The sequence below is a fragment of the Pleurodeles waltl genome, chromosome 10 (genome assembly GCF_031143425.1).
Source record: "Pleurodeles waltl isolate 20211129_DDA chromosome 10, aPleWal1.hap1.20221129, whole genome shotgun sequence".
Lineage (NCBI taxonomy): Eukaryota > Metazoa > Chordata > Amphibia > Caudata > Salamandridae > Pleurodeles > Pleurodeles waltl.
Window position 1 is genome coordinate 317,455,656 of NC_090449.1, and position 21,587 is coordinate 317,477,242.

The 21,587-nt window shown below is 47.0% G+C and overlaps 1 protein-coding gene across 4 annotated transcripts in view; it reads left to right on the top strand.

Moving 5' to 3' along the window:
• Positions 1 to 21,587, top strand: part of LOC138261506 (ankyrin repeat and fibronectin type-III domain-containing protein 1-like) — a 1,513,685-nt gene that overhangs the window by 1,323,409 nt on the left and 168,689 nt on the right. For all 4 annotated transcript variants that reach the window (XM_069210501.1, XM_069210504.1, XM_069210503.1 and 1 more), the window contains 2 exons: positions 11,715 to 11,834; positions 12,778 to 12,993. In XM_069210501.1, coding sequence (XP_069066602.1) covers positions 11,715 to 11,834; positions 12,778 to 12,993 — 336 coding nt within the window. The remainder of the gene's footprint in view (positions 1 to 11,714; positions 11,835 to 12,777; positions 12,994 to 21,587) is intronic.

Below are 21,587 nucleotides of genomic sequence, written 5' to 3' on the forward strand. Positions count from 1 at the left end.
AGTGATACCAAAGGCATCTAGCCAGTTGTCAAAGCTCCTCTCATTTCTTATCCTACACCTCTCCCCTTTATCCTGTTCTTTCTTATCCACAGTGGTCAGGTCTAGGCCCTCTACCTGTATCTCCAGGAGTGAGAGTAGGTTGATGACTTCCCTACACCAAATATGCTCTTTGACCACCAGCGGTATCATGCTGGCTATACCAGGGGCTCTGTTGACCATTTAAGGCCTCCCTAGACTGCCTCTTTTGTATGCCTCTGGGGGCATTTTTCCTGAGCGCTGAGCTGACCTGCCTCTGCCCTTTTGGCCCGGCTCAGCACCCCAGTCCTCTGTGGACAATACCCCAGCACTTGATGTTGTTGGCTCATCTTCAACCTTCTCTGGTGCTGCACACTCCCCACTGTGTGCCTCTGCATGGGGAGATGGAGCCCTGTTGTGACCCTGATTTCCTTGAGATGGTCCCACCTTGTCGTGACCACACCTTCTTTTTTTGCAAACAATGCAAATGACTTTAAGTATTCTTGTTTGATCGCATTGATTTGCTACCAGTATTTGCCTTCACCTGTTTGCTAGGTGCTGGTGCCCCCATCGCTGTCACTGGTTCTCTCGTGCCATTCTTTTTCCCTTTCTTGCCACTTCTGCTCACATTTCACTGCCACTTCCTTAGTAAATCCGCTGTGTCTGTCTCTTCCCTGTCCTCATCACCAGGTGCTTCGTGCACGGGCTGCTCACTTGCTCCCTGTCTCCGATTTGCTTTAGGATCCATGTCTTTGTATATGTCAATGCTGTCTCTCTTGTTGCCTTCAGTATTTCTTCTAGGTTGGACTGCTTGCTGGTACCCTGGCCCTCCATGCTGAAGCTATGGAGCTGATGCTCTGTAGTTTCGCTGGCAACTGGGTCCCATCACTCCAGTGGGCTGTCCCAGCTGCTTGCTGCTTAGTGTTCTTCAGTCGGGTCGCGTCGCCCCCGTGGACTGTCTCTGACTGCTTTTTGGCCTCCTTATATTATTGGTGTATTTGTTGCTCAAGTCGGGTCACGTCACCCACCTTGGTTGTCCTCGGTTGTTTCTTTTGCTGCTTCTATAGCCAGGTCAGGTCACCCGGAGGCTGTCCCTGGCTGCTCATTTGTTCGCTTGTGTCTTTGTTGCAGCTACAGCTGCCTTTACTTTGTAGACTCCAATTGTGAGTGGTGTTGCCTACTCGCTGAGATGTTTAATGTCTGCACCAGTGTTCATGCAAAAGTTGTGCTCCCTCTGATGGTATCTGCTTCCGCAATTTAATTGCCCCTTATTTCCCCACTTGATGCTGGACAACAGTTACTAAATGTCAGCCAAATCAGACTTCATGTATATTTGCTTCTGAAATACCTAATTAGGATTGGAAACCTTGTCCTGCGGGGATCCGCGTGGCTGCTTGAAACTGTGGCACTCTTGGTCCGGGCCTGTGCTGGCCGGTGCATTTACTTTATCTCTAGCGTAATTTACTTGCGCTCAGTAGGTGCTCGCAGGCTTTTCCTTGAAGTCTGCCCACCGCCTGTGCTCTACTCAATCCCCCATCGTTCATGCAGGCTGCTAGGGTTAACGTGGAGAGGAGGCATGGTCGTGGGACTTTGCCCATGGTGCGCTGATTCCCTGGGCTCCTGATTGTCTCCTGGCCTGCTCGCTGGATCAGCTGCCTCGCTGAGACCACCCACCCACCCTGTCCTGGCCCATGATGGTGCTTCTACTGTCCTGGGCTCGTCACGCTGCCTGCCTCGTATGCTCCTGTGCTGCAGTGGTAACTCCTGCATGTACAACAACTGCCGATCACGCATCACTGGTCTTAAGTGCTGTGGCAACGGCCGTTACGCCACTCCCCGACTGTGGAGTGGAAGCTGGTCGCTCCTGCACCTTGAGAGAGAAGTCGGGCACTTCGGAGAGCGTTCCTGAGCCTCGGCAGCACCTCCTGGATTCTTGGCAAGCTGCCTCTGCTGTGGCAGGAAGCACAACCTTGCTCCACCTTCCTGGACTGTGGCAATGACTGCTCGGCTCGCCTTGCTGGGAACCTGTTTGTGGTGGAGATCACAGGGTACCTTCTATGCTTGATGCAGGCATTCTTTCCACACTCGTCCTCGTTCCCAGGTAGGTGGGTTTACTGTGAATCGCTGCCCAGCTTCCCTTCGCATTTTAGTGATGCACTGGAAAGAAACTTCAGCACCTCCAGTATTGGCTTGGACGCAAGAGCTCCACTGCTGGACACAAGCTGAGGATGATGAAAGGCAGAGGCTCTGGCAACAAGCACAAATCACAGAGTGGGACGTAAGGCTGCTGGTGCTAGAACACGACTCTGACTTGGGGCCACCATGGGGGCTTGCTGCCTGGTTCTGCCCATCAGGGATCTCCTCCAACTGGACTTGTCACATAAATGCTTGCAAAGGTTGACAGTGTTCTTATATTGGGGCACTTGCTACGGTCAAGGTCAGTGCCTCCCGCTCTCAAGCGTACGCCCTGCTGATCGTGCTGCCTTAATTATCACTCTACCCCAAACAGTCACTGAGATTGACACCGGATTTCGCCTGCATGACACCTACGACACACACTCAACAGTTTGTTCTTCTATCTCTTTTCACAGTGTTATACTACTCTCCACCCCACATACTTTTTGCAGACTGTGCCTTCTGTTATCCAGAATTACTCTGTTCTCAATCTTGCATGGTATAGCATCCAGGATCTTGTGTTTGTAATGTAAATGATTCTCATTGCTGTCTTTCCTGATATGTGAACAACTCAATATAAGTGCAAGATAAAAAAATGTTTACTGCATTGTGGCAGCTCACCCACTGGTAGTGGTGAGTAGTTGCTGGTCATTGTTGAAGAGGGGGAAGATAACCTAATCAAAGCAGATAACCTAATCAAAGCCCTGAAGGTGCCTTTCCTCCAGTACAGAACAAAGGGCCTGATGTATACAGATATTTTGTGGTTCAAAAGCCTACGTTTCAGAAAATCACAGGCTTTGCACCTGCAAAATACCTTTTTACTATTTACAAACACCCTTTCATGAGCGGGCGCAAGGTAATTTGGGGGGAATATATCAATGGGTTTTTACTGCAACTGCTGTAGCAAACGACTGATCAGATATTGAAACCTCAAATGGGGGGATGTCTGATTCCTGATTCTGTGAATCATGAGGTCCACGTCAGGGGAGCACACAGTGATCCAGAAAACCACTGCCTGCTCCACTCGTTGTCTTAAAAAAAGATTTTCTTTCAAAAGTAGCACTGATCCCCTTAAATGGACACAAGGTGCTTTAAAAGTATTTATTGTTATTGAATGGAAATGTATACAGTGATGTTTACTGTTCCTTGCAGGCGTCCGTACCTGAATTTACACAAAACCCTTTGAATGTACAATATGCTGTGTGGTTTATTAACACATATATTGCATTGCAAATTCTATTCCCAAATCAGTTGGTGTACAAATTGCACATCAAAGGTTTGTGGAAGGAAATAGTACATCAGGGCTATAGCACATGGTGATCGGGAGAGTACAGGAGAGAGTTAGGGGCATAGTACACTGAACTATGGGTTAGAAGCTGAAAAGACGGCTGAAGTGATGTGTGGCCATTACTGGTCTGCATCTGACAGCAAGTCAAAAAAATGTCGAAACTCTCAGCAGTTGGGAGACTACCATTCCTGGAAGCACTGGAGAGGAAAGGAGTTGAAAGAAAATCTGATCAGGATGATTGACAAAGATGATAGTGAGAGACAGTGGTAGGAAAGAAAGTATGGAGTGGAGAGCAAACAGGAAAAATGTCAGGATAAGACCAGTAGGGAAGAATCTGAATCAGTAAGTCAAGGAACAGATCTTCATTCACCAAAGGGAGTACAACTCTGAAGCACGGGCTGAACATTGTACTAAATTTTGGTGCTGATTATAATCTACCTGGCACCTTGGGTTGATTTTTTGTTGGAGCAAATTTGCAGTTCATCATGGGCTTGATGCAATGTACAGGAGAAAAACTGTATTCGTCTACTGAAGCACTTCATTCATAGTTAAAGCATTTTTCCCAATACCATTATTGATTGTGGAGTTGGTTGCAGCAGAAATGGCTCGATGTAAGAATGCTGGCCTTAGAGGCTGGTACCATTGGTTCAGGAGACAGGATACTGACCTGCAGAAAGCAATGGCAGGAACCAGACTTTGGGTGATTTGTGTTTCAGATCCCAGAGCACCAAAGGAAAGAGAGATCTTCAAGTCGCAGTGAACCTCTAATGGGTACCCCTGGCATCCTCGGGTAGATGTAATTGTCAGTTCCTATCACCACCACATTCTTGAAAAAAATTGCATCCCTACGAAACCCTGATTCATCTAAGAATTCAGCTGCTTCTAAGTTTTGAACAAGGGAGTTTTTTCCCTAATTGCCAACTCTCAGGTCAGCTAACTTCTCAGAGGAATGCTACAACCAGCTGTACTCCTTCACATACAAGTCAGAAAATCCAAAATACAACATAACAATGGTTTATGGAAATCAGAGCCCTCTGTCACCCTCTTTCAGAAGACCAGTGCCTCACACCAATACTGGAGGTAATACAAAGATGAATTAGTTTTGATTGGTGCTTCTCAAAGTGTGACAAGGTACCAGTTCCAATACATTGCACTGGTTCAGAGCACATACTTTGAATTCACTTGGGAATCCAGAACAGTCATGAGCCATTTGCTGGACAATGCTGGTAGCAACTCTTGATATGTCTGCTCTGAAAACGTAATTCACTGTCTTAGAGCCTTCTTGCATGCTTTGTTTTCATGCATTCGTCCTGTGGAGCCTGGTCCTGCTCTGAACAGAACACAACCACTTTGTTGCTGTGAAAATCTCTATAGTTGTGAGGCCTAGCTGCAGACCTAGAGTTAGTTTTGCATTTCATTAAGATGAGATGTCAGCTTTCTCACCATTCTTTTGTGAATCTGTTTTGACCTCTAATGCCAGAGTAACATGACTTGGGACTGGGGAGATCGAACCATCACTGAGGGAGCACTTGGAAGCTTACTATGGAAGGTCCACATGCGGAGCACAAGAATCATTCCATCCATCACTTTATGCTTTCCACCACGGTCTATTTTCTTGACACTCCTTGCTTTTGCACCTGCCCTGAACTTGCGCCCCAAGAACAGTTCCCATGGACAAGCAGGATTGATCTGTAGCAAGTATGCCTGGAATCCCACATTTTAAGCATCTGAACCATCCTGACTAGTTTGCTCATCTAACTAGAGTGGCACCACAAAACACTGTGGAGAAATGCAACAGTTTATCCTCTTTGGCAGCTTTACCTCTTAGAACTGCCCTAAAGCGTCAGAACAGGTTGTGGAAGTATATCAACAGCCCAAGAAATACATACACAAAACACATAGAAACAAAACACACTAAAAAAATGATAAAGCAAAATATGTAAATGTGTAACAGTAAATAAAGATTAATATCCATCCATCAATCCATCCATCCATCCTTCTATCCATCCATCAATGGCAAGAACAGCTGAAGAACATGAAAATCACACTGTGGTCAGAAAACCAGGCAGTGGTCCATGCATTTAACAAGGGGGCAGCCTAGAGCCCACGAGTATTAACATAGCCCCAGTACTTTGTATAAATGCAGCTAGCAAGCAACCTAGAGATCAGGGTGAGGCACGTCCCCGGAGTAAATAATGCTGAAGCAGATGCACTCTCACACTTCCAGATAAGGAGAGTCAGGAGATCGATGCTTGAAGCAGAGCATTGGATTAAACCTTTCCCGAACAGCTTGTGGAAACTGGTAGAGGTGACCTTTCTTGCTTCATAGGGCACTCCTAAGCCCCAAAGACAACCAAATGGTATGCCACATATGCACAGACAGTCCAGAGGGTAACAGGGCTAAGAGCTTTTGACAATCACGTGGCAACAGGCAGGACCACAGAGAGGTTCATACAGTGGGCTTTCAATCAGAAGAAAGTCAAAGTCATGGACACAGGCACACCTAACATCAGTGGCACACTTTAGCAGAATCACAACAGGCTGGGACCCCACCAGATCACTTACATAAGGACGGTCATGATAGGCTAGAGGGTCCTTCACGGTATCCGAGGCGCCCAAACAAATTCCACAGTCTGAAACTGCTGGTAGGGGTGCTGGATGTGGTGTGTACGGACAGCTTTGAGAAAAAGCAGCATTCACACTAGCATTATTTTGGGCTTTTAGAGTGAGCGAAATAGTGGCCCCCTCAAAGCATGGGGCATCCGAGGCATGCCTACATATCCAGAATGTACAAATAGGCACAGGGCAGACACAAGTACAATTGAGGAGATCCAAGATGAACCAGCTGGGTAAAGGAGTCAAGGTGGAACTGAGGTGCCTGGACGATCATAACCTATGCCTGCTGTGCAGTGTCAGAAGATATTTAATGCTGAGACCAACAGGGGATGGGGTGCTTTCGCTGCTCAGCAACAAAGAGTGTTTAAGCACCTTCCAGTTGAAAATGGTGATAAGGGTGGCACTGACCAAAGCAGGGTTGGCAGCAGATCACTTCAGTACATACTCATTCCCCATAGGGACAGCAACCTCAGAGGACCAATATGGCTTGCCAGCTGCAGGCATCAAGGCAGTAGGTAGGTGGCTCTCCAATGCATATAGGAGCTACATCAGGGGGCAGCACCCCGGGCAGGAATAAGAGCAGTTGAAGGGTGGCCTCCCCACTGCACTCTCTTAAAGAACCAACACCAAGTCCACACTGTGAAACAATGGGGAGGAGTAGGGGGGAACTGGTTGGAGGCCGGAGCCTTACATTCCTGCGCTTGCATCACCAACAGGTTTGGAGCTCAAGACAGCGTGGGTTGTCGGCCACTTGTTTGTCTGAAGAACTGAGGCCTGGTGGAAATACAGTCAGCCCAGGAGGGACCTATGACTGCAGCAGACTGACATTGAATGGTTTGTCCTACCAGGGATGAGATGGGAACATCTAAGGCCTACACTCGAAAAGCTGCAGGCGACTCGACCTAGAAAGCCGAACATTTTTATTATACATTTGGGAGCAATGACCTGGCACAGCTGGGCAGGAGGGAGCTTCTGGTGTGCATTAGGTGTGATTTAATGGAGGCAGCAAGGCTATTCGGTAACACATTGTTGATCTAGTCAAAGATCATTCCTATGCAGAGTTGGAGGGGAGCCAAGCCTGCAGGGAGATTTTTGGATAGATCAAGAAAGAAGCTTTATGTGGCAGTTAAAAGGTTTTGCATTGTTAACGGCTGGAAAAGTATCAGGCACAGCTTAATCAGCCTGCAGAGGCCAGAGTACTTCCATGACAATGGGGTACACTTGTCCACAGAGGGGACAGAGGTTTTCTGGGCCAACCACTGTGCAGCCATGAAGCTCGCAGTCTGCAAATAAAGGGACCAAAAGTTGGGGCGATGCGCCATTAGGCGGTAACCCAACAGCAGCATGGAGGAAAGGAGTATAAGGAGAATGGGGAAGCTACACCCCACACGGTGGGGTGGTAGGATTATGGCAGAGTATGACAGTTGGTGGAGGGGGTACAGAAAACATGGCACTCGCCGGAGGGCAGGATGCAACGAATGACTAAAGGTTGTGAGTTAAGTTTAAAAGGAGTACCAAGTCTTAATGTTCTCAAAACCAAACCATTTGATTGATTTATGGCTAAGTGAATTATGGACATGATGCATATATAAATGTCAGAATGATTGATGGTAGGCCAGCCAACAATGATTTATGGCCCTGTATGTCTCATAAATGTCAAGTGATTAACAACAGGCTCAAATGATTCACTGCCCTAATAAAGGATAAGAGAAGCCTTCTTTCTATAAATCAACATTAATAAACTGCAGCCAATGTTTTTCAAAAACTACATAAAGGATACCTGTATCATTGTATTTCAGGAGTAGGCCGCATGCCTGGGTTTTGCTCGTTGCACTAATGCAAGTGTTAAGCCTGGGAGGTTTCTCCCTGCCTTGTCCATTTTGGGGCGGGGCATCAGGCCCAGCAGGCATGTTTTGGGGGTTTTAATGTCACAACACACTTTGTATAATGACAACTGTTCTTATTGAAAAACATAATTCCCTGTATTATATCACTCAGACAGAATAGAAAGGCTGCATTCTGTGACGAAGAAGGTAGACTTTTATGCCTACAAGCATATGTTAACCAGACCATCTGTTATGTTTAACGTGGAGTTACGGCTGCTCTGGAAGTGTGGTAATAGCGAGTGTAGCAGAAGGGGAGCAGGAGGACATGTGCACAGCCTCGCCATAGGAAGTCCTTCTAAGAACAATTAAAAAATACTGTTCAGTTGCGAATATTAACAGATCATTTTTAAAAATCGCTTGAACCTACTGGAAATACAGAAAGTTGTTGGTGGGACACTCTGGGAATACATAAGCAGCAGAAAATGTTGTCTGCCAAGCTGCGAAAATGACATTAATATCTTCCTACAAAACGAGGTCTGTTTTATGTTCTTAAATCTACCACATTTTCTTCCACCCTTTTGTAGAACCTGGATCATGTTAATTTGCTATTTCAATTGCACTCTTTGCATGTTTGTTGACAAGGGTTTAGGAGTATGTCGACATTTATGGAGGGAAATATTTATGGATGGCAGATATTTTGGCAGTCAATCTTTTAGCGCCTATGTTTTTGAGGTCTACGTATTTTAGTCTGTTTTCACAAGCTGCCCAAACAGAAAAAGCTCTTGCATTCCATATTATACCAGACATGCAGCTCCTCTCGGCAGGACGCCCATTCATGTCTCCTTGAAAATTGGAAACCTTCTTTCTGGTTCAAGGTAAGTTTGTATTTAAAAGTAAAAAGGTCCTCTCGTATGGCCGAAAGTGTAAACCCTGCATTGAAGTAGCTCACTTGAAGCAGGGAGCCATATGTTTTAATCGCAGCTTCCTGACTTGACAAAACAACGAGTGATTCCGTGCAAATGAGTTCATCTTCTTGCGTTCCAAGCTGTTCAAAGGTATATCTGTAATTAATCTGTAAATGTGTGTAATATACAGTGTCTTCCCGTATGTTATTGCCCATCCCCACCTACTTCAGAATCCTGGTATCTGAATTCAAGAAGATCCTGTTCTGTGTACAGCGGCCTAACACGCTCTTGCCAAGATAAAACCATAAATGCCCTTTTGTGAGCTGTCCGTTACGTTTAGTTCCATAATGGACATTTCTAGGAGAATAAAGAACATCAGCTCCAGAACCAAATCTTTAAATAATTGTACTGCATTCTCTCGTTCTTCTCCCAGAATCATTGCTTTCTGGAGTCTACCTTTTTAGGTCTGAAGTAGGAAAAGGTCCAGTTGCTTTGCCAGCATCGTGTCATCAAAAAATTATAAACACGCATTGCACACTCTAGTAGGTCTGGCCTTGGCAATCATAAAATGTATGTATTTTCCTATTTGTAGTCGTATACAACATGGAAAATAATCTGCCAAACGTATAAACAGTATAAGACTTCCGGTCTACCCACGATGCTGATGGACTCATGGCTCGGAGTCTCCATACCTACCGCGTGTAAAAAGACTGGCGTGCCCTTTTCCCCAGTGGGCCATAGGAGCACAAGAGTGCCTGGGCCGCCGAGGACTGCCAGTACAGAGCGCAAAGGCTGCCCTATGGTGGGCGAATGTGAAGGATGAGGGCTTGTGCAATATGGTTGCATAATGAAGGACCGAGTCCAAGGTGCCACTACTGGAATGCAGCGGCTCTGGTGTGGGTCATGCTGGACCAGACTGCCAGGTGAACAGGCCCCAGGATCGGACAGGTGTCTTCACTTCACAGGAGGCCTACTATGGAGGCGAGATAGGCTAAGTTGCAGAACGCCACGGACACTGAAGCAGTGAATCTAGCAGTGAACCTAGCAGCAACGCCATATGCAGCGGGAGAGGACCAACATAGCAAACGGTGGGGGGAACTCCCATGATAAAGGACCTTTAGGTTGCTGGACAAGGGAGCTCCTTAGCAGAATGCATATTTAGAAGAGCTTGATGTGGACCCCCAGGACCTAATCAAACACATGCACACGAGGCCTCTGGGAGCACTCTATTATAGCTACATAATGGTTGGAAAAGTCGACCAGATAAGTAGAAAGGGCGGAATCAACAAAACAAAACAAAACAAAACAACAGGTGCGAGCCAGGGTGGGTACCTGGTTCATGAGGGCCTACGCTGCACGAGGATAGCAGGGAAGCTGAGCCAGTTAGAACATTGAATAGGGCGGTCTCTGTGAGTGGGCCCTCTTTTATCCACAAAATGCAGTAACTCTCAAATAAGGCACAAATGCAACATCTGCCAAATACTGAGAACAAATGCAGTGTACTGTGGCACCCAGCCTTGTTGAGTGGACAGCAGAACAAAAGGACATAACAATCAAGAATGCAGGGAAGTACCCCGGCCCTAGTGCGCATAGGCCAACTTTAATCTCATGCAAGCATGGGGCAGTGCACATGCCAGTGGTATAACAAAGCCCCCCACAGCCCTCACGGTGCCAGGGGCCCCAAGCCCCATGCAGGCCCCCTAATCACTGTAAACTGTGCACGGGCAGCAGGCCCCTCTCTGGGTCCAGGAAGGAACGGAGCTCCTCCGGGGATTTCGCAAGGGGGCCCCATCAAGTTTTGTTTCACCACTGGTACATGCTACGTATACCACAGCCATCCTGATCAGGCACGACGATGCACACTCAAACCTGAGGCCTGCCCATGATGCTGTAAAAGAGAGAGCACCATTTGGCTGAGATGGGATATAGGGAAAGAGTCATGAACATGAAAGTGAAAGTGATGAGTACAGTAATCTGTTGCTGCATACAGTACTACCAGCATTTCCACAGGAGCATGTTCATGAGCGACCCTCCTGAACACTTGGGCAAATCAAATGGAGGACACACCCTACAAGAGTCACAACTAAAGAAAATCAAGCAGAACCCCTTTCTAGATTTGAGACAGGCTTTCCTGATGTAGATTGGTGGGTCACCGTTTAGCAGCAAAGATGGGATAGAAGTAAACAGGAGTGTACAATAAGAGAACTACTTGATCAAGCTAATGTGAGGAAGAAAAAAGGAACATATACACAAACTGAAAGATGAGGCATGAAGCAAATGAGCAAGGACTATTTATCCACTATGACTGGTGTGATTATCAAAAGCTTCATCCATCAACTTTAGCTTGTATTAAGAGATCCTAGGTGAGAGGAACAAAAGCAACATTTAAACAAGATATGCAAACGTATGAATGACGTTGAAAAAAAGTGTAATTGTGTGTGAAAACCCTGGATTAGACTTCCCTGGAGCAGGAGGAGTTTTGGGCTCACATTCTGGTTGTGGAAAAACAAACCAAGATCCTACAAGAAGACTGGAAAGATTTTAAACATAGGTCACATAGGAATATTATCCAAAATCTTTAAGGAGCAGGAGATAGAGACACCAAGAAATATGTACAGGAAGTTTTTGATGCGATCCGAGAGACAGCTGTCACTCCTTCAATTCAAAATAAATATAATACATCAGATAGCAACAAGGTCATTAAAACTAATGGAGGCCGTTGCCTCCCCCTGCAGTCCACTTTCCTTGCATGCGATCAGTTCACAGCATTAGCTGATATGTTTTTGAAGATTTTACGAATGGGATTTATTTGAATATTAAGGCATGTAATTTTGTGGATGTCAGTAATTTGGACACTGCTAATAAAAGATGTTGCATCTTATCCTCTAGGTTTCCTGCATGTGGGATGATATCCTGTGGTTGCGGCAATGCGTCACTGTATCACAGTCATCCTGTTCCTGTATTCTGCAGACAAGGTTCAAGATGCTTTTAGCAATCTCCCAGATGCAGGTGAACGAATAAGACAGTTTACTTGTGACTGGTACTTCATAGAGACTGGGAGTGAAGTATAACATTGACTGAGTAACAGATTTACAGATCAGTGTGGAGTGATTCATGCTTCATTGCTTCACTTTATAACTTGAAATCATTAGACCGTGGCTTGGGTCACTGATATCACATTTTCATGTACTGTAATAACATATGAACATGTCAGCTTAAAAATGACATCGATATATTGCTTTGGAAGAAGCGACTGGTGCTCACTGCAAATGTTCAGATATTTGCGTATGGATACCAATATTAGAATTATACTGCATCTCATTAGAAGAGTTGGTGTCCATAAGAATAAACTACACAGCTTTGAAATTAACAGGATTACAGTACTTTGCTTGTTAGCTCAAAGAAAATAGTTATTGTCACTTTGATTTGTAACTAGAATTTTATACAAACGGTATTTCAATGGTTTCTTAACCTTCTTCTTACTTACTGTCATGCATGGTTTTATCTGGTAGAAGTAGCTACTTCCTAAATTATTTTTTATATTTTCTTTATTGTACGTTACAGGCCTTGGTGTTCTTTAATTTTTTTGTACAAAGGTGTTCTCCTTTTGTTGCTATTGATTTTACCGAACCCAACACAATTTACAGAAGCATGAATTATCTTTAAACTAGCAACATTTTCTAATAAGGTACATTCCCTTAATTGATAGTATACATAAATGTTCACTCTTCGTATTAGTTTTTGTTTTATCAGACAGATACAGTAAGTGTGCTATTGTTGATCCTCTGACTTATGACTTCAATATGTTTATTACATGTTGCCACACACAGAATTTGCACTGGCTTACAAGCTTGTTATAATAACGGGATGAGATACTTGAATGCCTGAGACACCTAGGTTATTCTTTTAGGAACAGTCTGTTTTACTCACAATCATTTCTCCATGTTTTAAGGCTTTGCTGGGAATCCAGGACTTGGGGCAGGTGTACTTTGAGCCAATCAAGGACAAGCAAGGCAACATCTTGGTCGTAACCCTCAAGGAGGTGACACTAAACCAAACACCAGAAAATGTTCGCTGGACACCCTTGTCTAAGCTTCAGAGTAGTCGGAAATCGGTCTCATCACCGGAGGAGCCCAACGCCTTGGATGTCTTATTGATGACGCTCCACGTGGGTAGACTCTCATTTACTTAAATTACAAAGGTGATGGTGGAGGGAGTGTTCAATAGGAGCAATGTCTTAATTCCGTGCGTCTGGAGTTGATCATCTATTCCCGGACACATAAAAAGCAAATAAAAAGTGCTGTTGCAATACAACTTCCGGAGTAGCTGGACACCTTCTGATAGAAGGACTTACTACAACTCTGAGAGAAATTCTTATGACCACGGTAACTTGTTTGTGTGGTGTGTGAGCACAGTAAAAGCCCTAGAAGATGTCACTTATGCTGTGCTTAGTATGGCATTTTGCTATGATTTAGCTTCCACTCAGATAAATTATGATCTCTGAGGCATCAGACTTTATAGAATCTGAATATATATATACATATCACATCCTCCTTTTCAGCACTCATCTTATGAGCCTTGACACCCATCACTCACTTCATGGACTTCAAGGGCAAAATCGGGTCACATGAAGTTGATTGATTCCCTCTTACAGACATTCCTTCCATTGGCTGTGCTCAGGCACGGGGATGAGCAGGGTCTCTGGAATTGTGCAGCCAGGAAGGCGCAGGACTTTCCAATACATGGAAACATGTATCACCAAGTTTAAAGTAGCTGTGATGCATTTGAGAATTAAAATGTGAAGACTACACAACAGGTGATGGGTTATTTGACAAATGCAGTAAATCCATAATCATGCAGAAAACGTCACTGCAATAGAATTGCGTAGATCCAGTGGCGTTGGGCATGGATGAGGACCTAAATCCATAAATCCCTTTTTGGCCCCTCACCAGTTAATTTACTAGTCCTGTATGTTTATTTACATATAAAAGAGCCTCATTTAGCATTTAACTCTGTATCGGGTATTTACCTCCGTAATTACATCCACATTAAAGTGGTGTTAACTGAGTTACCATCAATTTCAGCAATGTTTCACATACACAAATTCTCAAATCGCACCAAATTCCATGCGCTGGGAGAATTCCCCTAGCCTTTGGGAGAGTCTTTTTTTCCCCCTATTTGCAACTGCCCTTCCTTTAGTTGGCCTTCTGAAGCTGTTTTGCTAGTGGTCCACTGGCAGATGGGCTGCTGATAAGAAAGTCTGACAATAGAGCTACCTGAGACCCCACTATCTGAAACTTTGGCTCCTCCGACTTTATTTGTGGCCTGGGAACTGCAAGGTGAGCAGAAGGGAACATCTGTCGATTTATGGTGGAAGTCCTACTCCACCCACCCCTAACTGAATCCCTTAGTGGTTCGAAGTAGAAAATGATGTATCAAGGGCAGCCATGGGGTTTCTTAGTGTGTACATTTTCCCCAGGCAACGTACCTCTGTTTATTAGTGTCAATGGCAAATATTTTTTGTGGTGTGTGCAGTTATTTATCGTGTAACGTGTTCTCTTTGTGAGGCTCTAGGAGAAACCCATATTCTTTTAAGGAAACTCCAAAAGTGTAAATTTGCACTTAATGGATAGCTGACTGAAGGTGAGAAAGGGAGGAAGCATACAATTCATGATGGTATCACTCCCATCTAGGGTAGCCTTTGGAAGCTTGAACTAGGCCCTCATTACGACCCTGGCAATCCATGGACTGCCAGGGCCGCAGAGGCAGGCTCACCGCTGCGAGACCGGCAGTGAAGACCGCCATATTACAACCGCAGCAGTTTGGCCACTGCCAAACTGCCGCCTCCCCGCCTGTCCCGCCACTTAACCGTGGACCGCCGGGCTGGAGGTGGAAACCACCGAGTGCTGGGACACTGCCAGCATTTTTCTGGCTCTCTCACTGCCACTAAAATGCTGGTGGAAAGGTATCCCGATGACAGGACCTTGTGTTCCTGTCACTTGAATAACCCCCCCCACACCTCTGCACACATGCATGCAGGCACACACACAATCACACACAGACACCCAAGACTCACACATGCACTCACACCATTCACCCCCATAGACACGCATACATACCCATACACATCAAACATGCATGCATACACTCTCCATCTCACACCCCCTTCATCTCCATGCATACACACACAACCCCCCACTCATCTTCACACAACCACATCCCTCACCCCCCCATCGTACCTGACCACACGTACACGCACACACCATATACACATACAAACATACACGCACCTGTACGCACGCACTCACACCCCTCTTCCCCCTTACTCATTCACCCATTCACACCCCCACCCCCTTGCGGACGACACTTACCTCACCCGACGAGGTGCTCTTCCATGAGGGGACAGGGCCTGGCGCTCCCCCGGCGGCAGTGCCCCGCCACCAGTACATAATTCTGTGAGCGGTCTATTTCTGGCGTGGCGGTGCCTGGGGTGGAACCTCCTAAGTGCCATCACGAATGCCACCGTATATCCTGCCGCGGGTGGTGCAGATATCCAGCTGTAGTTTTAATGCGGCTGTCTGAAGACCGCCAGCACTGCGATCTTCCGGCTGCTGCGGCGGTCTTCAGAAAGGACCACCGCAGTCGTAATGAGGGCCAAAGTCCTCTCTCAGGCCTGTACGATGAGTGCTGAAGAGTAGGATGTGATATTTATTCTATAAATTCTGATGCCTCATAGATCATAATTTATCAGCGGGGTAGATAGGAACGTTTAAGAGTTTTGCTCTAAATTGGGCCTATCATTCAGATTTTGTTGTTTTCAGTACCACAGTGTAGGAAGTTGGCTCTGTATGTGCTATTTCAAAGTAAGGAATAGCATGCACAGAGTCCAAGGGTTCCCCTTAGAGGTAAAATAGTGGTAAAAATAGATAATACTAATGCTCTATTTTGTGGTAGTGTGGTCGAGCAGTAGGCTTATCCAAGGAGTAGTGTTAAGCATTTGTTGTACATACACATAGACAATAAATGAGGTACACACACTCAGAGACAAATCCAGCCAATAGGTTTTTGTATAGAAAAATATCTTTTCTTAGTTTATTTTAAGAACCACAGGTTCAAATTCTACATGTAATATCTCATTCGAAAGGTATTGCAGGTAAGTACTTTAGGAACTTCAAATCATCAAAATTGCATGTATACTTTTCAAGTTATTGACAAATAGCTGTTTTAAAAGTGGACACAGTGCAATTTTCACAGTTCCTAGGGGAGGTAAGTATTGGTTAGGTTAACCAGGTAAGTAAGACACTTACAGGGCTTAGTTCTTGGTCCAAGGTAGCCCACCGTTGGGGGTTCAGAGCAACCCCAAAGTCACCACACCAGCAGCGCAGGGCCGGTCAGGTGCAGAGTTCAAAGTGGTGCCCAAAACGCATAGGCTAGAATGGAGAGAAGGGGGTGCCCCGGTTCCGGTCTGCTTGCAGGTAAGTACCCGCGTCTTCGGAGGGCAGACCAGGGGGGTTTTGTAGGGCACCGGGGGGGACACAAGTCCACACAGAAATTTCACCCTCAGCAGCGCGGGGGCGGCCGGGTGCAGTGTAGAAACAAGCGTCGGGTTTGTAATGTTAGTCTATGAGAGATCTCGGGATCTCTTCAGCGCTGCAGGCAGGCAAGGGGGGGATTCCTCGGGGAAACCTCCACTTGGGCAAGGGAGAGGGACTCCTGGGGGTCACTTCTCCAGTGAAAGTCCGGTCCTTCAGGTCCTGGGGGCTGCGGGTGCAGGGTCTCTCCCAGGCGTCGGGACTTTAGGTTCAAAGAGTCGCGGTCAGGGGAAGCCTCGGGATTCCCTCTGCAGGCGGCGCTGTGGGGGCTCAGGGGGGACAGGTTTTGGTACTCACAGTATCAGAGTAGTCCTGGGGTCCCTCCTGAGGTGTTGGATCGCCACCAGCCGAGTCGGGGTCGCCGGGTGCAGTGTTGCAAGTCTCACGCTTCTTGCGGGGAGCTTGCAGGGTTCTTTAAAGCTGCTGGAAACAAAGTTGCAGCTTTTCTTGGAGCAGGTCCGCTGTCCTCGGGAGTTTCTTGTCTTTTCGAAGCAGGGGCAGTCCTCAGAGGATGTCGAGGTCGCTGGTCCCTTCGGAAGGCGTCGCTGGAGCAGGATCTTTGGAAGGCAGGAGACAGGCCGGTGAGTTTCTGGAGCCAAGGCAGTTGTCGTCTTCTGGTCTTCCGCTGCAGGGGTTTTCAGCTGGGCAGTCCTTCTTCTTGTTGCAGGAATCTAATTTTCTAGGGTTCAGGGTAGCCCTTAAATACTAAATTTAAGGGCGTGTTTAGGTCTGGGGGGTTAGTAGCCAATGGCTACTAGCCCTGAGGGTGGGTACACCCTCTTTGTGCCTCCTCCCAAGGGGAGGGGGTCACAATCCTAACCCTATTGGGGGAATCCTCCATCTGCAAGATGGAGGATTTCTAAAAGTCAGAGTCACCTCAGCTCAGGACACCTTAGGGGCTGTCCTGACTGGCCAGTGACTCCTCCTTGTTTTTCTCATTATTTTCTCCGGCCTTGCCGCCAAAAGTGGGGCCTGGCCGGAGGGGGCGGGCAACTCCACTAGCTGGAGTGTCCTGCTGGGTTGGCACAAAGGAGGTGAGCCTTTGAGGCTCACCGCCAGGTGTGACAATTCCTGCCTGGGAGAGGTGTTAGCATCTCCACCCAGTGCAGGCTTTGTTACTGGCCTCAGAGTGACAAAGGCACTCTCCCCATGGGGCCAGCAACATGTCTCGGTTTGTGGCAGGCTGCTAAAACTAGTCAGCCTACACAGATAGTCGGTTAAGTTTCAGGGGGCACCTCTAAGGTGCCCTCTGTGGTGTATTTTACAATAAAATGCACACTGGCATCAGTGTGCATTTATTGTGCTGAGAAGTTTGATACCAAACTTCCCAGTTTTCAGTGTAGCCATTATGGTGCTGTGGAGTTCGTGTTTGACAAACTCCCAGACCATATACTCTTATGGCTACCCTGCACTTACAATGTCTAAGGTTTTGTTTAGACACTGTAGGGGTACCATGCTCATGCACTGGTACCCTCACCTATGGTATAGTGCACCCTGCCTTAGGGCTGTAAGGCCTGCTAGAGGGGTGTCTTACCTATACTGCATAGGCAGTGAGAGGCTGGCATGGCACCCTGAGGGGAGTGCCATGTCGACTTACTCGGTTTGTCCTCACTAGCACACACAAGCTGGCAAGCAGTGTGTCTGTGCTGAGTGAGAGGTCTCCAGGGTGGCATAAGACATGCTGCAGCCCTTAGAGACCTTCCTTGGCATCAGGGCCCTTGGTACTAGAAGTACCAGTTACAAGGGACTTATCTGGATGCCAGGGTCTGCCAATTGTGGATACAAAAGTACAGGTTAGGGAAAGAACACTGGTGCTGGGGCCTGGTTAGCAGGCCTCAGCACACTTTCAATTGTAAACATAGCATCAGCAAAGGCAAAAAGTCAGGGGGCAACCATGCCAAGGAGGCATTTCCTTACACAACCCCCCCCCAAACGAAAGAGGATGAGACTAACCTTTCCCAAGAGAGTCTTCATTTTCTAAGTGGAAGAACCTGGAAAGGCCATCTGCATTGGCATGGGCAGTCCCAGGTCTGTGTTCCACTATAAAGTCCATTCCCTGTAGGGAGATGGACCACCTCAACAGTTTAGGATTTTCACCTTTCATTTGCATCAGCCATTTGAGAGGTCTGTGGTCAGTTTGAACTAGGAAGTGAGTCCCAAAGAGGTATGGTCTCAGCTTCTTCAGGGACCAAACCACAGCAAAGGCCTCCCTCTCAATGGCACTCCAACGCTGCTCCCTGGGGAGTAACCTCCTGCTAATGAAAGCAACAGGCTGGTCAAGGCCATCATCATTTGTTTGGGACAAAACTGCCCCTATCCCATGTTCAGAGGCATCAGTCTGCACAATGAACTGCTTAGAATAATCTGGAGCTTTTAGAACTGGTGCTGAGCACATTGCTTGTTTCAGGGTGTCAAAGGCCTGTTGGCATTCCACAGTCCAGTTCACTTTCTTGGGCATTTTCTTGGAGGTGAGTTCAGTGAGGGCTGTCACAATGGATCCATATCCCTTCACAAACCTCCTGTAATACCCAGTCAAGCCAAGGAATGCCCTGACTTGAGTCTGGGTTTTTGGAGCTACCCAGTCCAGAATAGTCTGGATCTTGGGTTGGAGTGGCTGAACTTGGCCTCCACCTACAAGGTGGCCCAAGTAAACCACAGTTCCCTGCCCTATCTGGCATTTGGATGCCTTGATAGAGAGGCCTGCAGATTGCAGGGCCTTCAAAACCTTCTTCAGGTGGACCAGGTGATCCTGCCAGGTGGAGCTAAAGACAGCAATATCATCAAGATAAGCTGTGCTAAAGGACTCCAAGCCAGCAAGGACTTGATTCACCAACCTTTGGAAGGTGGCAGGGGCATTCTTTAAACCAAAGGGCATAACAGTAAACTGATAATGCCCATCAGGTGTGGAGAATGCTGTTTTCTCTTTTGCTCCAGGTGCCATTTTTATTTGCCAGTACCCTGCTGTCAAGTCAAAGGTACTTAAGAATTTGGCAGCACCTAATTTATCTATGAGCTCATCAGCTCTTGGAATTGGATGAGCATCTGTCTTGGTGACAGAATTGAGCCCTCTGTAGTCCACACAAAACCTCATCTCTTTCTTTCCATCTTTGGTGTGAGGTTTGGGGACTAAGACCACTGGGCTAGCCCAGGGGCTGTCAGAGCGCTCAATTACTCCCAATTCCAGCATCTTGTGGACTTCCACCTTGATGCTTTCCTTAACATGGTCAGATTGTCTAAAGATTTTGTTCTTGACAGGCATGCTGTCTCCTGTGTCCACATCATGGGTACACAGGGGTGTCTGACCAGGGGTTAAGGAGAAGAGTTCAGGAAACTGTTGTAGGATTCTCCTACAATCAGCTTGCTGTTGGCCAGAGAGGGTGTCTGAGTAGATCACTCCATCTACTGTGCCATCTTTTGGGTCTGATGACAGAAGATCAGGGAGAGGTTCACTCTCTGCCTCCTGATCCTCATCTGTTACCATCAACAGATTCACATCAGCCCTGTCATGGAAGAGTTTAAGGCGGTTTACATGGATCACCCTCTTGGGGCTCCTGCTTGTGCCCAGGTCCACCAAGTAGGTGACCTGACTCTTCCTCTCTAGTACTGGGTAAGGGCCACTCCATTTGTCCTGGAGTGCCCTGGGAGCCACAGGCTCCAGAACCCAGACTTTCTGCCCTGGTTGGAACTCAACCAGTGCAGCCTTTTGGTCATACCAAAACTTCTGGAGCTGTTGGCTGGCCTCAAGGTTTTTGGTTGCCTTTTCCATGTACTCTGCCATTCTAGAGCGAAGGCCAAGTACATAGTCCACTATGTCTTGTTTTGGCTCATGGAGAGGTCTCTCCCAGCCTTCTTTAACAAGAGCAAGTGGTCCCCTTACAGGATGACCAAACAGAAGTTCAAAGGGTGAGAATCCTACTCCCTTCTGTGGCACCTCTCTGTAAGCGAAAAGCAGACATGGCAAGAGGACATCCCATCTCCTTTTGAGCTTTTCTGGGAGCCCCATGATCATGCCCTTTAATGTCTTGTTGAATCTCTCAACTAAGCCATTAGTTTGTGGATGGTATGGTGTAGTGAATTTATAAGTCACCCCACACTCATTCCACATGTGCTTTAGGTATGCTGACATGAAGTTGGTACCTCTGTCAGACACCACCTCCTTAGGGAAACCCACTCTGGTAAAGATACCAATGAGGGCCTTGGCTACTGCAGGGGCAGTAGTCGACCTAAGGGGAATAGCTTCAGGATACCTGGTAGCATGATCCACTACTACCAGGATATACATATTTCCTGAGGCTGTGGGAGGTTCTAGTGGACCAACTATGTCCACACCCACTCTTTCAAAGGGAACCCCCACCACTGGAAGTGGAATGAGGGGGGCCTTTGGATGCCCACCTGTCTTACCACTGGCTTGACAGGTGGGGCAGGAGAGGCAAAACTCCTTAACCATGTTGGACATATTGGGCCAGTAGAAGTGGTTGACTAACCTCTCCCACGTCTTGGTTTGTCCCAAATGTCCAGCAAGGGGAATGTCATGGGCCAATGTTAGGATGAACTCTCTGAACAGCTGAGGCACTACCACTCTCCTAGTGGCACCAGGTTTGGGGTCTCTGGCCTCAGTGTACAGGAGTCCATCTTCCCAATAGACCCTATGCGTTCCATTTTTCTTGCCTTTGGACTCTTCAGCAGCTTGCTGCCTAAGGCCTTCAAGAGAGGGACAGGTTTCTTGTCCCTTACACAGCTCCTCCCTTGAGGGTCCCCCTGGGCCTAAGAGCTCAACCTGGTAAGGTTCAAGCTCCAAAGGCTCAGTTCCCTCAGAGGGCAGAACTTCTTCCTGAGAAGAGAGGTTCCCTTTCTTTGGCTGTGTTGCAGTTGGTTTCCCAACTGACTTTCCTTTCCTCTTGGTAGGCTGGGCCATTCTTCCAGACTCCAGCTCTACTTGTTCACCCTGTGCCTTGCACTGTGCTCTTGTTTTCACACACACCAGTTCAGGGATACCCAGCATTGCTGCATGGGTTTTTAGTTCTACCTCAGCCCATGCTGAGGACTCCAGGTCATTTCCAAGCAGACAGTCCACTGGGATATTTGAGGAGACCACCACCTGTTTCAGGCCATTGACCCCTCCCCATTCTAAAGTAACCATTGCCATGGGATGTACTTTTTTCTGATTGTC